This window comes from Primulina tabacum, chromosome 5 (genome assembly GCF_025594145.1).
Source record: "Primulina tabacum isolate GXHZ01 chromosome 5, ASM2559414v2, whole genome shotgun sequence".
NCBI lineage: Eukaryota > Viridiplantae > Streptophyta > Magnoliopsida > Lamiales > Gesneriaceae > Primulina > Primulina tabacum.
This window is the reverse complement of record NC_134554.1, coordinates 13,732,430-13,748,986: the sequence shown is the minus strand read 5'-3', so window position 1 is coordinate 13,748,986 and position 16,557 is coordinate 13,732,430. Positions and strand designations below refer to the sequence as shown.

Below are 16,557 nucleotides of genomic sequence, written 5' to 3'. Positions count from 1 at the left end.
TATATATTAAATGTGTATATAATTAATAAAAAGTATATTTCCATTTTTAATATTATTGAAATAATTTTTTTAATATAGTTCAAAACAATTTTTTAACGACGTCGAACCGATTCTCGATCGAACTAATCGGTCCGGTTTGGTCATGAAAACATTGGTCTAGATGTCAACATGTAATTGTGTTTTCCATTCAAAGGAGTATTGAATGACGAGAGAAAAGAGAAGGCAGCGAGCGGAGGCCGGGAAAGTAAGAGTAATGAATACGACGTCAATGTCGCCATTACACTCCCAACAGTCTCTCGTAAACCAATGTTTGTTTTTCCAAACAAAAACTATTTACTTCATGAAATTTATCATATATGTGTTTGTTTTCTGATGAGGAATATCTCTGTACAGCTCACTATTAAATTTCTTGTCTCTTTGAACAAGAAAATTCAATGCTACACACCAAACTTATTTATTGCGTGACATTATCAAAACTATTTATTGTGATAATTTATAATCTATGTACCCTTATTTTATCTAGGATTTATAGTATTTTGTTTAAAATAATGTTTTGTGAATTTAATTTTAAAATTCGTACTAACAAAGCTTTTTCGAGCAAAATGTAACATATTTTGGAACATGAACAATAGGAGAAGATTTCGTCATCTTGCTATATCACAAGGGGTATTCAAATACACATTAAGCTCCAATCACATTGTATAATATTAAAAGAGCAAAAACTTATGTGAAACGGTCTCATGTATCGTATTTTGTAAAACGAATCTCTTTTTTGGGTCATCCATGAAAAATATAACTTTTTATGCTAAGAGTATTATTTTTTATTGTGAATATCGATAAGGTTGACTCGTCTCACAGATAAAGATCCGTGAGACCATCTCACAAAAGACTCACTCTATTAAAATATAAACAACCACTCTCCCAAATTATACTTCATAGAAAAGGAAAGAACTTTTCTATATATTAATTATTAGGTACAAACTTTCCTTTAGTGGGGGAAAACACTTTTTTACTAAATAATAATAATATTACTACATGCGCATGAGAAAGGAAAGACAATTTTAACTAAATAGAACAAGCCGAAAAGGGTCTTGAATTCCTTTCTTTAAAAGTGTTACGAATATTTTAAAGGCGGTACTGATAATTAAGTTGATCTGTGTTAGTTGAGAACTATTAACCAATAACATGTAAAGTACCAACGACTTGGAGATTTGAAAAATAAATATATTCAAGAAAATGATGAAATTTTGACCATGTATTACATTAATTTTGGTCAAAAAAATGTGATTTATTGCATGCATCCCCCTGTACGTGACTATGCAAATTGGGGTGATCTAACATAATTCAGAAATTCCTATTCAACATCTACCAACACACACACACACACACACACACACACATTTTTTTTATATAAAAAAAATGATAAATGTTAAAAGAATATCTCCAAAAATAGAGTTAAATTATTTTTCCAAAAGAAAAGGGCATCACTCCACCACTCACTCTCAAAATGACATGTTTATGTGTTCAATTTTGATCCCGTCAAATAGTCAACTCCATATATATGTATATGCATCGTGACACGACTCCACCACTCTCACCCCATCCAAACTCAACTCTTCAAGGTAAAACGAATGGGGGCCAAAATGCACCAACCCACCCATATTCTCTCTTTTTTGGTAACAAGTAACAACCCTTCTAACATTTGAATCTTGGAATGCCTTTGGATACAAATTTTTACAAGGGATTTGATTTGGTTTTGAAAAAATAGTAGTGTCCGATTGGAATTTTCTAGGGAAAAAAAGAAGAAGAAAAGAACCAATTACAGAATTGAGAAACTAGTTTTTTTTTTTTTTTGTAACGTCTAAACTGGCCCCCTTGAGGCAACTAATGTCAATTGCCCCACAAAACTAAGAATGTCCGGCACTATGAAATTCAATGGTAAATTTTTTTATATATATAATTTGTATAAGAATTTGGGTTTCATGGCTGAGATTATATAATTCTATAACTATTACAATGCCACAATACATAAGGAATGATACATGATGTGATGATGTTTTCCGATGTAATTATTATTTCATTATAAAAAATTAATTATGATATCTTAATACATTTTTTGTGTTTAGTCAAGAATAAAATGGAAGAAGAATTATGAGGGGATGTAAGAACCATTTAACAAAACGAGGGGCAAAGTCGTCAATTGGTGTCTGGTCAAAAGTCAACGGTCGCAGAAATCAATTCAGTAGTTGGGATTGTACCTCCCGAAATCGGCAAGCTTCCGGGATCGATTCTTGCAAAACGACGACGCAGTTGAGAGGTGTGCCTTCGGCGGTCCTCTAGCGTCACCTCCCGGTGCTACTGCCGTCATCAGCTCCGGCAGAGCGCCTTTCTGATTCCGGTGCCTGCTCGGGCTGGCCCGCACTAAAGGGCTCAAGCAAAACGTCAAGCCTGCCATGTTTTTGTTGGGAGCCGCCCTCCCTCCGCCGCTCCGCGTCGAAGCCGGCGTCCTCCTCGGTGTCTGCCTCCACCCTTGGGAGGATTCAGAAGAGTATCCGCTCGATCCACCTCGGCAATGCTCGTCGTCTTCGTCGTCGGAGAATCTCGCCGGAGACATTCCGCGGCCGCGGTTTTTGCAGGCCCTCCGACGATCTCCGGCCATGCTTACGTCGATGGGGAACGTGTTGACCTTTTTCCGGCGATTTGGAAGAGCGGCGGACAACCAAGATGGAGAAGAAGAAGTACAAGGATCGCGGGCTCTGAAACCGGGACCCGAATCCGAAACACTTGGATCCGAGATGGGACCCGACGCATCCGTCCCCGTCTTCCCTCGCTTCGATTTGAAGAGTCCAGAGAGAAGCGAAAAAATTCTCCCCCCGTTACTCTTCTTCCTTCCCCTCTCAATTTCAACGGTTATAGATCCAGTGTGCCCCACCTGCGGAGTACCGCAGAAACGTTGGTCTTGGTTTCCGTGTATCCGCCATGCGGCGGCGTTGTCCGACTTCCGGCGTGATATGTAAGGCGAAACCGAACGAGGAAAGGCGAGAGACGGCGGATGATGTGTGGTATCAGCTTTCCGGCAATCGCCCCGATCTTGTGCCAGCTGCAATTGGGCTTGCATTAATTGGGCCTGAGCTTGCGCAGCCATGATCGCAAGGAGTCGCTCCCGCAGGCAGGAGGCGCAAACGCCGACGGCGCTGCTGAAGTCCGCGGGATGCTTCTTGCACCTCATTCACTCGCTCGCAACACGATCAGATATGAATCTCGTGACTGTATCTGGATTGAATTTCTTCAGTATTATTTCTGTAATCTATACAGATATAGTTGTTTGGCGTGTGTATTTCATCGGTAAGTGTCAGTGTAAAGAATAGGAGGATTTTTTTATGAAGTTTTACAAAGTCACAGGACTTCTTCTTCTTCGTTATAGAGAGAGAACTGGGAAAATGGCCGAGAAATTCCAAGGTGCTATGCCGTAGGTTATTTTGTTGTTGATACACACTGCACACATGGCATAGATCTATATTTTTCAAAGAATTTGATAATATGAAATGTAATATATATTTTAATATTTTGAATATATGTACATGTGAGATGGTGTTATAAAATTTTTTATGATAATATTTACGTAACTATGTGCATATATTTTCTGTATATTGACCAATAAAATTTCATTATTTTAATATTATTAATCTACACAGATTTCACTTTACTGAAATATATGATTGGAAAAATGTTGGGATCTAACGATAAAGTGATATATCGATGATAATTGAATCTCATGAAAATTTACGTCAAAATAGATTACATACAATATCTATGCAATCAAATATTGAACATGTTGGTGAAGATTTTAAACATTTGAAATTCGTTCTCTTATCTCTACTTAAAGTGTGTTTGGCAACCAACATTTGGTAGGATTTCATTGGATTTGAAAATTCAATTATTTGAAATTATATTTGGTGTTTGGTTTAAAATTTAAAATTAGTATTTACAAATCCATTTTTTGTTTGGAGAAAAAAGGATTGGAATTTGGAATTTTAAAATTTTACTAAGCTACTCTTAGAAATCATATAAACATAAATAACCCAAAAAAATTTAGAAATTAATAATTATTCTCTATTATTTGTGTTTGTAAATTCAAACATTAATTATTATTTATTAATCATAGTGCACATAAAATAATAATTAAAAAATCATCAAACGACTTCCAACTTTAATATGAAATTAATTATTAAAAGAAAAAAAAGTCTAACCATTTAAAAATTTTTGGTGGAGAAAATTGACGGATGAGAATGATGTGTTGATGAGAATGATGTGTTGGATAAAAAAGTAATTGTTTGTTTTTAAAATCCAAATCCACCAAATCTTATCAAATTTGATGGGATTTGGATATACTCATTGAAATCCCATGAATTCCCATAAAATTTTAAACAAATCCGAATTCTTTTTCGAATCACCTTGCCAAACAGTAAAAATAGGATTTTGAAATCCAAATCCCATGAAATCCTCCCAAATCCTATTGACCAAACACACTGTTAATGTTTTCGCGGTAAAAGAAGATTTCTAAGTATTCTTGAAAATTTTTTAAGATGATGTTTTTTTTTTTTTATTTGTGTGAATTGTGCATTCGGAGATTCGAGAAATGGATTTGCTTTGAAAGGAAGATTGGTCATAAGATGATATATCAGCTGAGATTGATTAGACGGTCAACTCTGTCCAAATTTACAATCACACTATTTGAAATTGAGCTCCATTGATTCTTGATAATTAGTGTGTTAATTAAAATATGGGTTGAGTCTAATCTCCTCGAATTTCGTTAAACAAATGGTGGTTTTTTCGAGTTGAATTCAAATTGAAACATCCAAAGTTTGATTTGTCGGGGTATGACTCATTAACTCTTAGAACCGAATCGAAGTCGGTCGTTACTTGAAAATGATATTTCAAATGAAAAACAATTCAAAGAGATTCCCATTTCGTAAAACAACAGCTTCTCAAGCTTAACATTTCATTTCCCCATTTTGCGAAAAACGACATCTTCAATTTTGTATGAGATTCAATTAATTTAAACACGACACATTAATATGAGGACATCCACTGCTATTAAATAACTTAAAGTCAAGGCTCGACTAAATGTCATTAACTCCCAAAAGTGATTTAATATTCGAAAAAATCAATTTGTTGCTTACATAAATAAAATTAATGACATCGATTTTATTAAGACAAAAACTTGTGTGAGACGGTCTCACGGGTCATATTTTGTGAGACGGATCTCTTATTTGGGTCATCCATGAAAAAAATATTACTTTTTATGCCAAGAGTATTATTTTTATTATGAATATTGGTAATGTTGACCCGTCTCACAGATAAAGATTCGCGAGACCATTATTACTCTTTTATTAAAAAGCCAATCCTTAAAAACTTTGGATTTACAAGCATTAATAATGATATTCGTGTGATCCTTATACTAACAAGCTTTAACTGGGACTCAATAGATGATCTCTCGTCGTAATTAGATTTCTTTGGAACAGATTGCACTTTAATCAATGATATTTGAGCGTAAATTTGAATTTGGAGTGATTTAGAGCTATACACACTGCATCCACCTCAAATATATAGTTCGGTTTTTATATTTAGTATTATTTTCTTTATTGTTTTACTAATTTATCCTCATCGTTAAATACTTCAACTACTTCCAACAATTTTTCTATCATAAAACATTCATTAAATAATGGTAAACTGAGAATTTTTTATTTTATTTATTTACTTATCAATATATGGGATTGAGGGAGTAATATTTTTTCTCGATCGTTAATATTCGAAGAATAATTTCAGTTAAAATATGGTATCACATTTCAATAAACTATAAACATCAATTTCTGAATTACATAAATATAGTTTAACAAAAATTATATATATATATATATATATATAAAATATGTCTACACATTAATCTACTTAATTTCTAAAAGCTTTGTAATTAAATAAATAAAAATAGTTTCAAATAATAATAGTTTAATGAAATAAATTTTATAATCCTACAAATGAAATTTAAATAAAATTTTATTAAATCGACAAGCACATAAAATATGTTATAAAATGGTATAATTAAAGTAGAAATAATGAATAAATAAAATAAGTGATTCTAAGAAAATAGAAATAAGAGCATTTGAATATATATAATAAAATATGAATATAATAAACAAAATAAACTATATAAGATATTTAATTTATATGAGAATTTAGCTTGAACAAGTACCAAGGCACTCACGTATATTTTATTTTAAATTGTAAAACTTGACACTGTGCTACTTCGGCATAACCGAGTGTTAAATATCCAAGTCCTCTGACCACTGTAATTTACCCATAAAAAGACTCTTTTATCTCATTTTTAAACACAATATCGAGATCGAAGGTTGCTAAAAATAGGAAAAATGGTGGAGTGAGGAACAAAACAAAAAGTAGTAGAAATAAAGGAAAGTGAGGGAAAAATAGCAAATCATCTCCGAAAATTCCGAAATTTTTATACAACACTCTTTCTTTCACTCATAAATCAAATTGTGTAAGAGGCGTAACAATAACATCGATTGATTTTGCTCAAAATTAATCGATAACAAAGAATCGTTTCTCAAAAATGTCAGAAGCTTGTGCTTCAGATAGTCGTTTGTAACTCGATTTAATCCTTCTTCTTGAACGAATTTAGGTGAAGTTTTGTAATTTTGGAACATGTCTTTAATTTAATATAAATTTTTAAACTTTTAATCAAAACTACCAATTACAAAATTTGTACAAAAATAATTTTAAAAGATCTCAACATCTTCCACCAATCCTAACAGATTTAAAATCATTCAAATCAATGATAGAATAAACATGTGATACATAATATGAAAATAAGTTAAAGATAAATAAGATGTAGGATAATATATTTAATGTTTTGTATTATTTTAATAAGAGTGATTAAATTCATATATTAGATTGTAACGACAAAATCAACCTTATCATAATAAATTTTATAATTTCAAAATTGTTGTTTGAGTTCATATTTCTCATTTGTTCATGCATCGACGGTACTTGCATGATTTATTTATTTTTACCTACTTTATATATTATATAAATGACAAAAATTTGTGTGAGACGGTCTCACGGGTCGTATTTTGTGAACGTATATCTTATTTGGGTCATCCATTAAAATATTACTTTTTATGCTAAGAGCATTAATTTTTATTGTAAATATCGGTAGGGTTGACCCGTCTCACAGATAAAGATTTGTGAGATCGTCTCACAAGAGACCTACTGTATATAAATATGATAATTGAGCCTTTGATTTTGTGAGTCAAGTCAAATATCAAATTTTAAGGTTAATCGAGTGATACTAATAATTTTATTGAGATTATAAAAATTATTTATATAATTATTTCGAGTTCATTTATATAATATATATAAAAAAATTATTTGATTTTAATTTTATATTAAGGTCGAAAGGCAAGGGCTTTTTACAAGAGGAAACTTTAAATATTTATAAAAAATTATTTATATAATTATCTCGAGTTGAAAATACCATTATTTTGATAATATATAAAAATATTTGATAGGTTTATGATTTTATATATTGAGGGCAATTAAGTCATTTGTGGTGTTTTTTATCATTAAATTAAAATTATCACATATCATAAAAGAGATATTTTATCCTTGTATAAAATTATTTATCACGGGCCCATGATATCATAGGCTTTCCAAAAAGATACCAAACGTGGGATAAGGAGGATTATTTATCAATCCATCTCTTATCCAGTATACCAAACTATACCATAATGAATTATATTGGCTTGGTCTTAAAAATAAGACAAAAAAATAAGCTACCAATATGATATTTTCGTATAGATTTCTTTAATGACATAGTTTGACATTTATCCTAGAAGTCACAGTAAATTTTATAAATTAATGATTTATTTATATATTTCATCATGTTGTACATTTCACAAATTATTGGTAATATTGTACTGCATATTTGAATTTATGGATTTATAGATTCTTGACTGGTTACCGATCGACTATTACTGATCGAATGACTGGATTCATGGATAGTGGTCTATGTGCCGATTGTTTGTCCACTGGACAACGCGACTTCGATCCAGAAATTTGAGTCCAATGAACAACGGGTTTAAAACTTGATATATGGTTTATCTAAACAATTTGACTTGTTTCATGAATGATCGATTGTATGGATTCTACTTGAGTATGTTGTGAAAAGTGCTACATTGAATGTCGATGTGATCCACTTTTTTAGCCCACGATATTCACTTTAGAGTCACTGCATTTTATTTGATAAGATATTTTTATAATGTTACGTTACAGCTGATATATGTAATATCATATTGATTTAGTACATTTATAAATTTTTGTTTGACTTGTTATAAATATTATAAGCTCAATTTTTATTCCCTCATTGAGTTCCTAAAGAGCTAATTTTATTTTTCTTTTGATTTATCGTAAATTCCAGATACAAGATTTCAGGACTCCAAATAAAATGAAAATTGAAAAAATGAAAATAATGACTTAACAAGACTGTGATTTTTCTCTTGAATTTGTATTTATGTTATCTTTTATAAAATCAAATATTAGTACATACTTCCACTACTAAAGATGATAACGAAGATATTACGGCTAGGAAGCCACGTATCAAATCACACTTCATTATTGAAATTACCCATGTGTTAAGCTTATTGTTTCATAATTGAAAGAATCGATAATTCTCGTGATTATTGTGTCACGATTAAATTATTATTCCCGTTGAGAAAAGTGGACGAGACGAGACGAGCGAGACGTGGTATTTGAGCGATCAAAGTTTTAACTACTGATAATTAATATGGAAAACAATTAAGTGTCGTACATAGCTCACAAAAAGGCTTATAATTTGGTTGACTTATTATTTGTTGGCCCTCCCTAATAAAGTTGGCCTTTAAATAACAGAAGTAGCCAACTAACTAAGCAAGAAAATAATAAGTTACTATAAATGGAAATAAAAGTAGGTCTTTTATGAGACGGTGTCACGAATCTTTATTTGTTAGATGAGTCAACACTATCGATATTCACAATAATAAGTAATACTCTTAGCATAAAAAAGTAATATTTTTTCATAGATGACCCAAATAAGAGATCTGTCTCACAAAATACGACCGTGAGACCGTCTCATGTAAGTTTTTACCATGGATTTAAGCAGTCAATTATGACTAACTACACTTGTTAATAATATTAAAAAACATTGTACGCTTACAAAAAATCCAATTTAATTTGCCAAGTAATTTTTATCAATGAAATTTTATAACAAAATAGATTTTGCATTTGTCTTTGCTATTATTTCATCAGTCAATAAATATGTCTATATATATATATATATATATATATCTATTACTATTACTAAGTGCACGCATAATGAAAACAGAAGCTTTGGTGTCATGGTTTATTTTAAAATATATGATTTCAAATTACATATTAGTTTCTCATTAATTTTTACAATTATGACACGATCAAATTTAAATATAATCATTTCAAATTATCTTATAGTCTTTCATTAATTTTTACAATTATGAAAGTATACCATCTAAATCAAATTAATTATAAAAAATTGCACAAACAAGCGACGTCTTCCAAAAGTCACTAATACTATGTTAAGAATATTTATGATAAAGACAAAAAATATTTCATGGTGATTTGTGTGTTTTCTTTTTATTTTATTTTATAATTTCAATTTGTAGTATGAAATCTCTTTATTTTTTACGACTACTGAAAGTATCATAGTTTGAATATAAAGCCAATGCACTAGTATTTTAGCCACGATATTGGAGATTATATTCTGAACCTCACAATAGTTGTTTTCCTTTTTGTTTTTGTTTTGTTATTCTCAGTTGACAATTCCATTAGCTATGAGTTAAATGAACAACTACAAACACAAATAAACAAGACCCAGTAGTTTAAAAAAACTCACATGAAATCGTCTCACATGTCAATTTTGTGATATAGATATATTATCTGAATCGTATGAAAAAATATTATTTTTAATACTAAAAATATTACTTTCATTATAGATATGAATTGAGTCGACTCATCTAACGGATATAAATCTGTGAGATGATCTCACAAGAGACATACTCAACATTGTTAATACGAGTCACTATTTATGGATAAAACTTAAAAGTAGATAAACAGATAAGAATTTCTTGATCTTTATCTCGAAATAAATTATAAAGTCGATATCATGTTATATTTGTTTGAAAAAGATTTTTTTTGCACTCACAGCAGACAAATATATATATTAAGAAAGGAAAATCATAATCTAGAGTTTTTTTTTAAAATATATATAATGGAATATAATTAATCTTTATTCTACTGTTTAATGGAATATTTAATTAATTAATTTTTTTTTAAAAAAACCAACTATAATTTTGCTGTTTTCCTTTGTAGATTGGGACTCTGGTGCAACCTAATTGTGGGCTGCAGGCTGTAAGATCGATCCAACTTTTTATATTCGAGCCCAGCCCAATTAATCAATTCTATTAAAAGAAAAATTTTAGGCTACTCCAGCGACCGGGGAAACGTCGTCGTATTTCAGAAACCCTACCATTCTCCCCCGGTTTCTGAGCCCTCGATTCTCCTCCCTGGAACCAGCACTCTCTCACGTACAGGAGCCTTTGCCCATCATCTTCTATCCCGAAATCTCAATATTTTAGCGAAGCAGATAGCTCTACATAATTTTTCTGTGAATTGTTTCATTATTATTTTTGAACTAAAATGGTTGTTTCATCGCAAACACCTGATATCTCCGGGGAGCGCCAATTTGGACAGGATGTTCGCTCTCAAAACGGTGAATTTTTTCACGGATGTTTTTCTAACTATATATGCAGCGTTTTATGTGCGTGCGCGTGTTTACTGGTCAAGTGTGTGTCTTTGGGTTTATGTATGTGGGAGTGCTGCTGCTTATTGTTTGTATGTTTTGTTTTGGGCAGTCATTTGTTATTGATAATGTCGATATTTTTTATGGAAATGTGCAGTCGTAGCATGCCAAGCGGTTGCAAACATTGTAAAATCTTCGCTTGGTCCTGTGGGTCTTGACAAGGTAATTTGATCTATATTTATTTTTCATTTTTGAAGTTTTTTTAAGCTTTCCGTACACGTCCGCTACCAAGTATTATGTTTGATATGAAATTTGAGTCGTCTTTTGATCATATATATTTCGGTTGTACCATTCAAGTTTCTTCGGCCCTGCCAGTCCACCCCTCATGCCATGTATATGAAATTACTTCATTTGGTGAAAAAAGTTATTTTTGAAATCTTGAATTTTACTGTAATTTGCTAATGTTTGATGTTTAATATTCCCAAACTTTAGAACAAAGGGAAAGCAACTTTTATAGTTTTTAAGATAGCTTTGCATTTTGGATGGTTCCCATCCACATGTTTCTGGATGCTCATGTTCAAAAACTTTTCATTTAGTATTTTGTTTTCTTTGTGATGTTATGATTTTGGTTAGATTGGTGGAGATTTGTGTACATTGATAATTACACCAAGTGAAGTAAGTCCATGCAACATTGCTACTCCAGTTTTCTACAAAGCAATTATGTGCATGCCTTCTAATATATAAACACACACACTCTGTTTTAAATACCCTCTTTTCAAACCAACACGGGTATAAGTGTGGGATTATAGTTGCCTATTTATGATGGGTGCAAAATTCAGCTGTCACCTGCAATGATTTACGTGGCTTAAGGTTATATAATATGAAGTGGGATAAATAGCGTTTTTATGCGATGAGTTGGTACTTTTCAGATGCTTGTAGATGATATTGGTGATGTTACAATTACCAATGATGGTGCTACGATATTGAAGATGCTGGAAGTTGAGCATCCGGCTGCAAAGGTGAAAGGATAATTGTTTCTTTCTTTAACAAATTCTTCATGTCTGTTTTGTATTCACCTTTATATGATCACAGGTTCTTGTTGAGTTGGCTGAACTGCAAGACAGAGAAGTTGGAGATGGGACAACTTCTGTGGTCATCATAGCTGCCGAATTACTTAAGGTAGGTTATGGCTGCTTTTACTGGAACAAACTTTGATGTCTCTTATAAGTTATTTGAGTGTGGGCATTGGGAATATTATACTTCACTACTGAGTTCAGATTTGTTTCTACAGAGAGCAAATGACTTAGTGAGAAACAAGATTCACCCGACATCAATTATCAGTGGATACAGAGTGCGTATCATTTTTAAATTTTGCTTTAGGTTTTACTTGGATTCGTTTCCAATTTTAGGATAATCAGTAAGTTTCATGCTCATGATTTGTGTAATTGCATCAATGTTTGGCGGCAGCTTGCTATGAGGGAAGCTTGCAAATATGTTGATGAAAAACTAGCTGTCAAGGTGACTCTTTGCTGCTATTACTTCCATCTGAAGTGAAATCTTTTAATTATTCTTCCTCGATTCTTTTCCTTTTTCAAAGAGAAAACGATTTTTTAGAAATCAGATTTTGGGAAAAAAACGGTGAGCAGTGATTAGAATGTGAATGTTGGCATGTGACGTGTATATGTATACTAAACATATCATAAATTACCATCAACCACTTTGAAGCACATAGGATTTCATTTGAAATTTTTTTGGGCTTATGGAGCTTTTCGTATCTATGTTTAGGTTGAAAAACTTGGCAAAGATTCCCTTGTAAACTGTGCCAAGACCAGCATGTCCTCAAAGTTGATAGGTGCTGATAGTGACTTCTTCGCAAATCTTGTAAGTTAATAAATGGATGAACTTTACTGCACATTATTTCTCCTTTAAATGTGTAGTTTATGAAGTTTTTCGTGGCACCTGCAAACAGCATGTTAGCACTCCACTGTTTTTAAATTATATGCGATGGTAGATATGGCATTGCAGTAACTTGTGATTCATGGCACCCATACATGTTTTTCCGTGGTCCATTTTTCCAAAGCATTTGAGGGCAGTGGAGCAGGGTTTCATGAGTGTTTTTTGTTTCTTTTTATACTATTTAGACTTGCACAAAATTGCTTATCGCCCTCTTCTATGGAATTAATGCGCGTGGTTTCGTCCTTATTGTGGCTTTAAAGACCTATTACATTCTCTTTATCACAAAGCCATCACACTGCTTATGCTTTTAGGTTGTGGAGGCTGTACAAGCCATGAAGATGACAAATGCAAGAGGAGAAGTTAGATATCCAATCAAGGTTGGTGGTTTACGGTTGAGCATTTATTTGCTGTGATATGTTGAAATAGCTTCTATCCATTGAATAATTTGTTTTGAGCATGGTTTATCTACAATAAAAAGGATCCCTTGTAGACTTCTGTCACATCCCTTGTTTTGGAAAACCTGTGCTCCGCCATTGTCTTTTTCAATTATGATATTTCGAATAACCCAAAAGATGGACATACACCTCACACATTTTATTAAATTGATTTATTTTTCCTTTTCCAATCTTTCTTCTGTAAGTTATATTTTCTAATGATTATCTCGGTGTCAGGGAATTAATATACTTAAAGCCCATGGGAAGAGTGCCAAAGATAGTTATCTACTCAAAGGATATGCTCTCAACACTGGGCGTGCTGCTCAAGGAATGCCTATGAGGGTTACCCAGGCTAAAATTGCTTGTCTCGATTTTAATCTTCAAAAGACAAAAATGCAAATGGGTGTCCAAGTTTTAGTCACTGATCCCAGGGAGTTGGAAAAGATTCGTCAGAGGTGATTAAACTATTTAGCTTTCCTATGCTAATGGGGGTTGAAAACAACAATGTTTAGATGAACATTTGGATGCATTTTGTTTTATGCTTATTACACGTCACCTTAATCTGAATTTATACATGTGTCTTCTATGATCAGCGTGTTTGAGATTTCTCATTTTTAAAGCCAAGGACAGTCTCAGCGGTGGCACTCCCAAATCTATCAATACATGTGATACAATACCAAAGGGATTACTGACATAATAATTCTTGCAGAGAAGCTGACATGACAAAAGAACGTATTGAGAAGATTCTGAAGGCAGGAGCAAATGTTGTTTTAACCACGAAGGGAATTGATGACATGGCACTCAAGGCAAGCTATCTCTTGTGTTTTCGTTAGTGTTCATTGTCTCTCGTGTAAAGGTTTTCCGAGCATTGGAAACTTTACTCCTATCAGACATATGTTAGTGCATTTTTCTTGTTTAATTGATGGATCCTCTTTATCGAGAACTGAGTTTATGTAGGAGCATATTTGGGTTAGTTAGAATCATCTTTTGAAGGAATGAAACCATTAGAACTATCTATTTCTCTACATTCTTGAGAACGTTGTCTCATTATGCTGATTAAACACCCTTATTTTGTGATTGAAATTTTGTTCCTTGAATTTTTTGGGGGGTCTTCTATTTAAGTTTTTCTTTTATTTTTCAGTACTTTGTGGAGGCTGGTGCAATAGCTGTAAGACGTGTCCGCAAGGAAGACATGAGGCATGTTGCCAAGGCAACTGGTGCAACTGCGGTATATATTTTTAGTTCCATTCTATGTCCTAAACCCTGCAAAAGAATAAAATTTAATGGATTAATGAATTTTGCCTGTATCTTAAGGAGAATAACTCAATTCACATTAATGACTTTTGTAAAGGTTTCAACATTTGCGGATATGGAAGGGGAAGAAACATTTGATACATCATTTCTAGGATATGCAGATGAAGTAGTGGAGGAGCGAATTGCTGACGATGATGTGATTATGATAAAGGGAACCAAAACCACTAGTGCGGTGAGAGTTGTCATTTCTGTAACATCATCAATTTTCTATATTTCTTGCTGAAACAGTTCAACTGCTTTTGGTTTTTTCCCGTGAACGCAATTATGTGACTAGGTGGTGTTAATGACTGCATCCTTGTTTCAACTCATTTTGAGTGGACCTGCACGCAAGTTTCACCAGTACATCTGACATAGGATTATAATGTTTCTTTCCAGGTTTCATTAATACTTAGAGGTGCGAACGACTTCATGCTGGATGAGATGGACCGGGCTTTGCACGATGCACTGTCCATTGTCAAAAGAACTCTGGAATCTAATACAGTGAGTTTCACTTGTAAAATAGTCTCTCCTAACTAAGACTATTTTAACATTTCCTCTTTTTCTGTTTTTTATTTTATATACGCTTTAAATTCATCAATTTTAGCAATTTCCCTTCTATGTCCATCTTTCTTGAAGTGGTTGCAATTTCTTAGAAAGATAAACGTGATAATTCATGAAATGTAGCGATTGAGTGGAAAACAGATGATAACAGTTTGACTTGTATCATTGGGACTGTATCGTAAATAGGTTGTTGCTGGTGGAGGTGCTGTCGAGGCTGCCCTATCTGTATATCTAGAGAATTTGGCCACTACTTTGGGATCTAGAGAGCAGCTAGCAATTGCAGAGTTTGCTGAGTCGTTCTTGATCATTCCAAAGGTTCTTATTTCATCAATAGTGTATCGATCATTTGCTATTTTGCGCGGGCTAATTTTGGGTTGTCTTGTTAGGTGCTTGCGGTAAATGCTGCTAAAGATGCTACTGAGTTGGTTGCCAAGTTACGAGCTTACCACCACGCGGCACAAACTAAGGCAGATAAGAAGCATTTATCAAGGTATGGATCCTACATTATCGCCTATTGGTTTATCATGTACCTGTTTCCACATTTCTTAGGAAACTGCCACATAACTCGCTGCCGATGTTTTCTTTCGGTCTAACAAGTCTTTGAAAATAATAAATGAGCAATTCGATCTACATGTGAAGCTTTTTCTCATTTTCTCTATTTCTCTACCTTAACGCAAGTTTATTTTAGGTTCCCAGTGTTTTTAAAGCTGTAGTGCAGTCTTGTAGAATATAGTGACAAGGACATAAAATAAGTCAGATGCCTGGAGAATACTGTAGTTGCTTTAAGTGCTATTGCTATACGATTGATCATATGACTTTGCCAAGTATATTAGCTTGTCAATTTTTTAGCCCTTGGGTCACTTGGTTGTTCGTTAGGATTTACAAGTGGCAGAAAGAGCCAGAATCTGGCATCTGTTTTTATCACGGGTCAATGAGAATAATATATATTGTTAGTAATTGTGCGAGAATTCTGATTAGTCACTTTCATGGATGCAGCATGGGTCTAGATTTGGTCAAGGGCACCGTTCGCAACAACTTGGAGGCAGGAGTTATTGAACCTGCAATGAGCAAAGTAAAGATAATTCAGGTTATAGTTTAAAGATTCAATGCTTAATTGACCGTTTGTCATGTTTAAATGTTGATCAAATCTTGATAAGTTACGTCTTTTTCCAGTTTGCTACTGAAGCGGCTATAACTATTCTTCGCATTGATGACATGATAAAGCTTGTCAAAGATGAAAGTGGGAACGATGAAGATTAAGCGCGCTTTGAACTTATATTTGTATTCAAAATATTGAGGTTCAAAGAATGAATTTTGAGGGGTTTTAAAATACGGTGGGAGAAGTTTTGTGTTCTGCAACAACTTAGTATTGTGTTCTTGTATGACTTGATTCCTCTTTCTTGAGTTGCGGCGTTCCGGAGTTATCTT

The 16,557-nt window shown here is 32.9% G+C and overlaps 2 protein-coding genes across 2 annotated transcripts; one reads left to right on the top strand and one right to left on the bottom strand.

Moving 5' to 3' along the window:
- Positions 1 to 1,947: 1,947 nt before the first annotated feature.
- Positions 1,948 to 3,492, bottom strand: LOC142546832 (uncharacterized). The gene has a single exon (XM_075654785.1). The coding sequence runs from the start codon at positions 3,227 to 3,229 to the stop codon at positions 2,240 to 2,242; it is 990 nt and encodes a 329-aa protein (XP_075510900.1). The 5' UTR covers positions 3,230 to 3,492; the 3' UTR covers positions 1,948 to 2,239.
- Positions 3,493 to 10,567: 7,075 nt separating this feature from the next.
- LOC142546830 (T-complex protein 1 subunit alpha-like) lies at positions 10,568 to 16,533 on the top strand. The gene is made up of 17 exons (XM_075654783.1): positions 10,568 to 10,855; positions 11,043 to 11,107; positions 11,815 to 11,904; positions 11,978 to 12,064; positions 12,177 to 12,236; positions 12,353 to 12,403; positions 12,671 to 12,766; positions 13,153 to 13,218; positions 13,513 to 13,730; positions 13,985 to 14,081; positions 14,417 to 14,503; positions 14,627 to 14,761; positions 14,965 to 15,069; positions 15,316 to 15,444; positions 15,516 to 15,619; positions 16,126 to 16,216; positions 16,303 to 16,533. The coding sequence occupies exons 1-17, from the start codon at positions 10,783 to 10,785 to the stop codon at positions 16,387 to 16,389; spliced, it is 1,641 nt and encodes a 546-aa protein (XP_075510898.1). The 5' UTR covers positions 10,568 to 10,782; the 3' UTR covers positions 16,390 to 16,533.
- The last annotated feature ends 24 nt before the right edge of the window (positions 16,534 to 16,557 follow it).

Coding starts and splice junctions, on each gene's coding strand:
- LOC142546832 (XM_075654785.1), bottom strand. CDS start 3,229: ATGAGGTGCAAGAAGCATCCCGCGGACTTCAGCAGCGCCGTCGGCGTT.
- LOC142546830 (XM_075654783.1), top strand. CDS start 10,783: ATGGTTGTTTCATCGCAAACACCTGATATCTCCGGGGAGCGCCAATTT. Junction 10,856..11,042: donor GGATGTTCGCTCTCAAAACG/GTGAATTTTTTC, acceptor GGAAATGTGCAG/TCGTAGCATGCCAAGCGGTT. Junction 11,905..11,977: donor TTGAGCATCCGGCTGCAAAG/GTGAAAGGATAA, acceptor ATATGATCACAG/GTTCTTGTTGAGTTGGCTGA.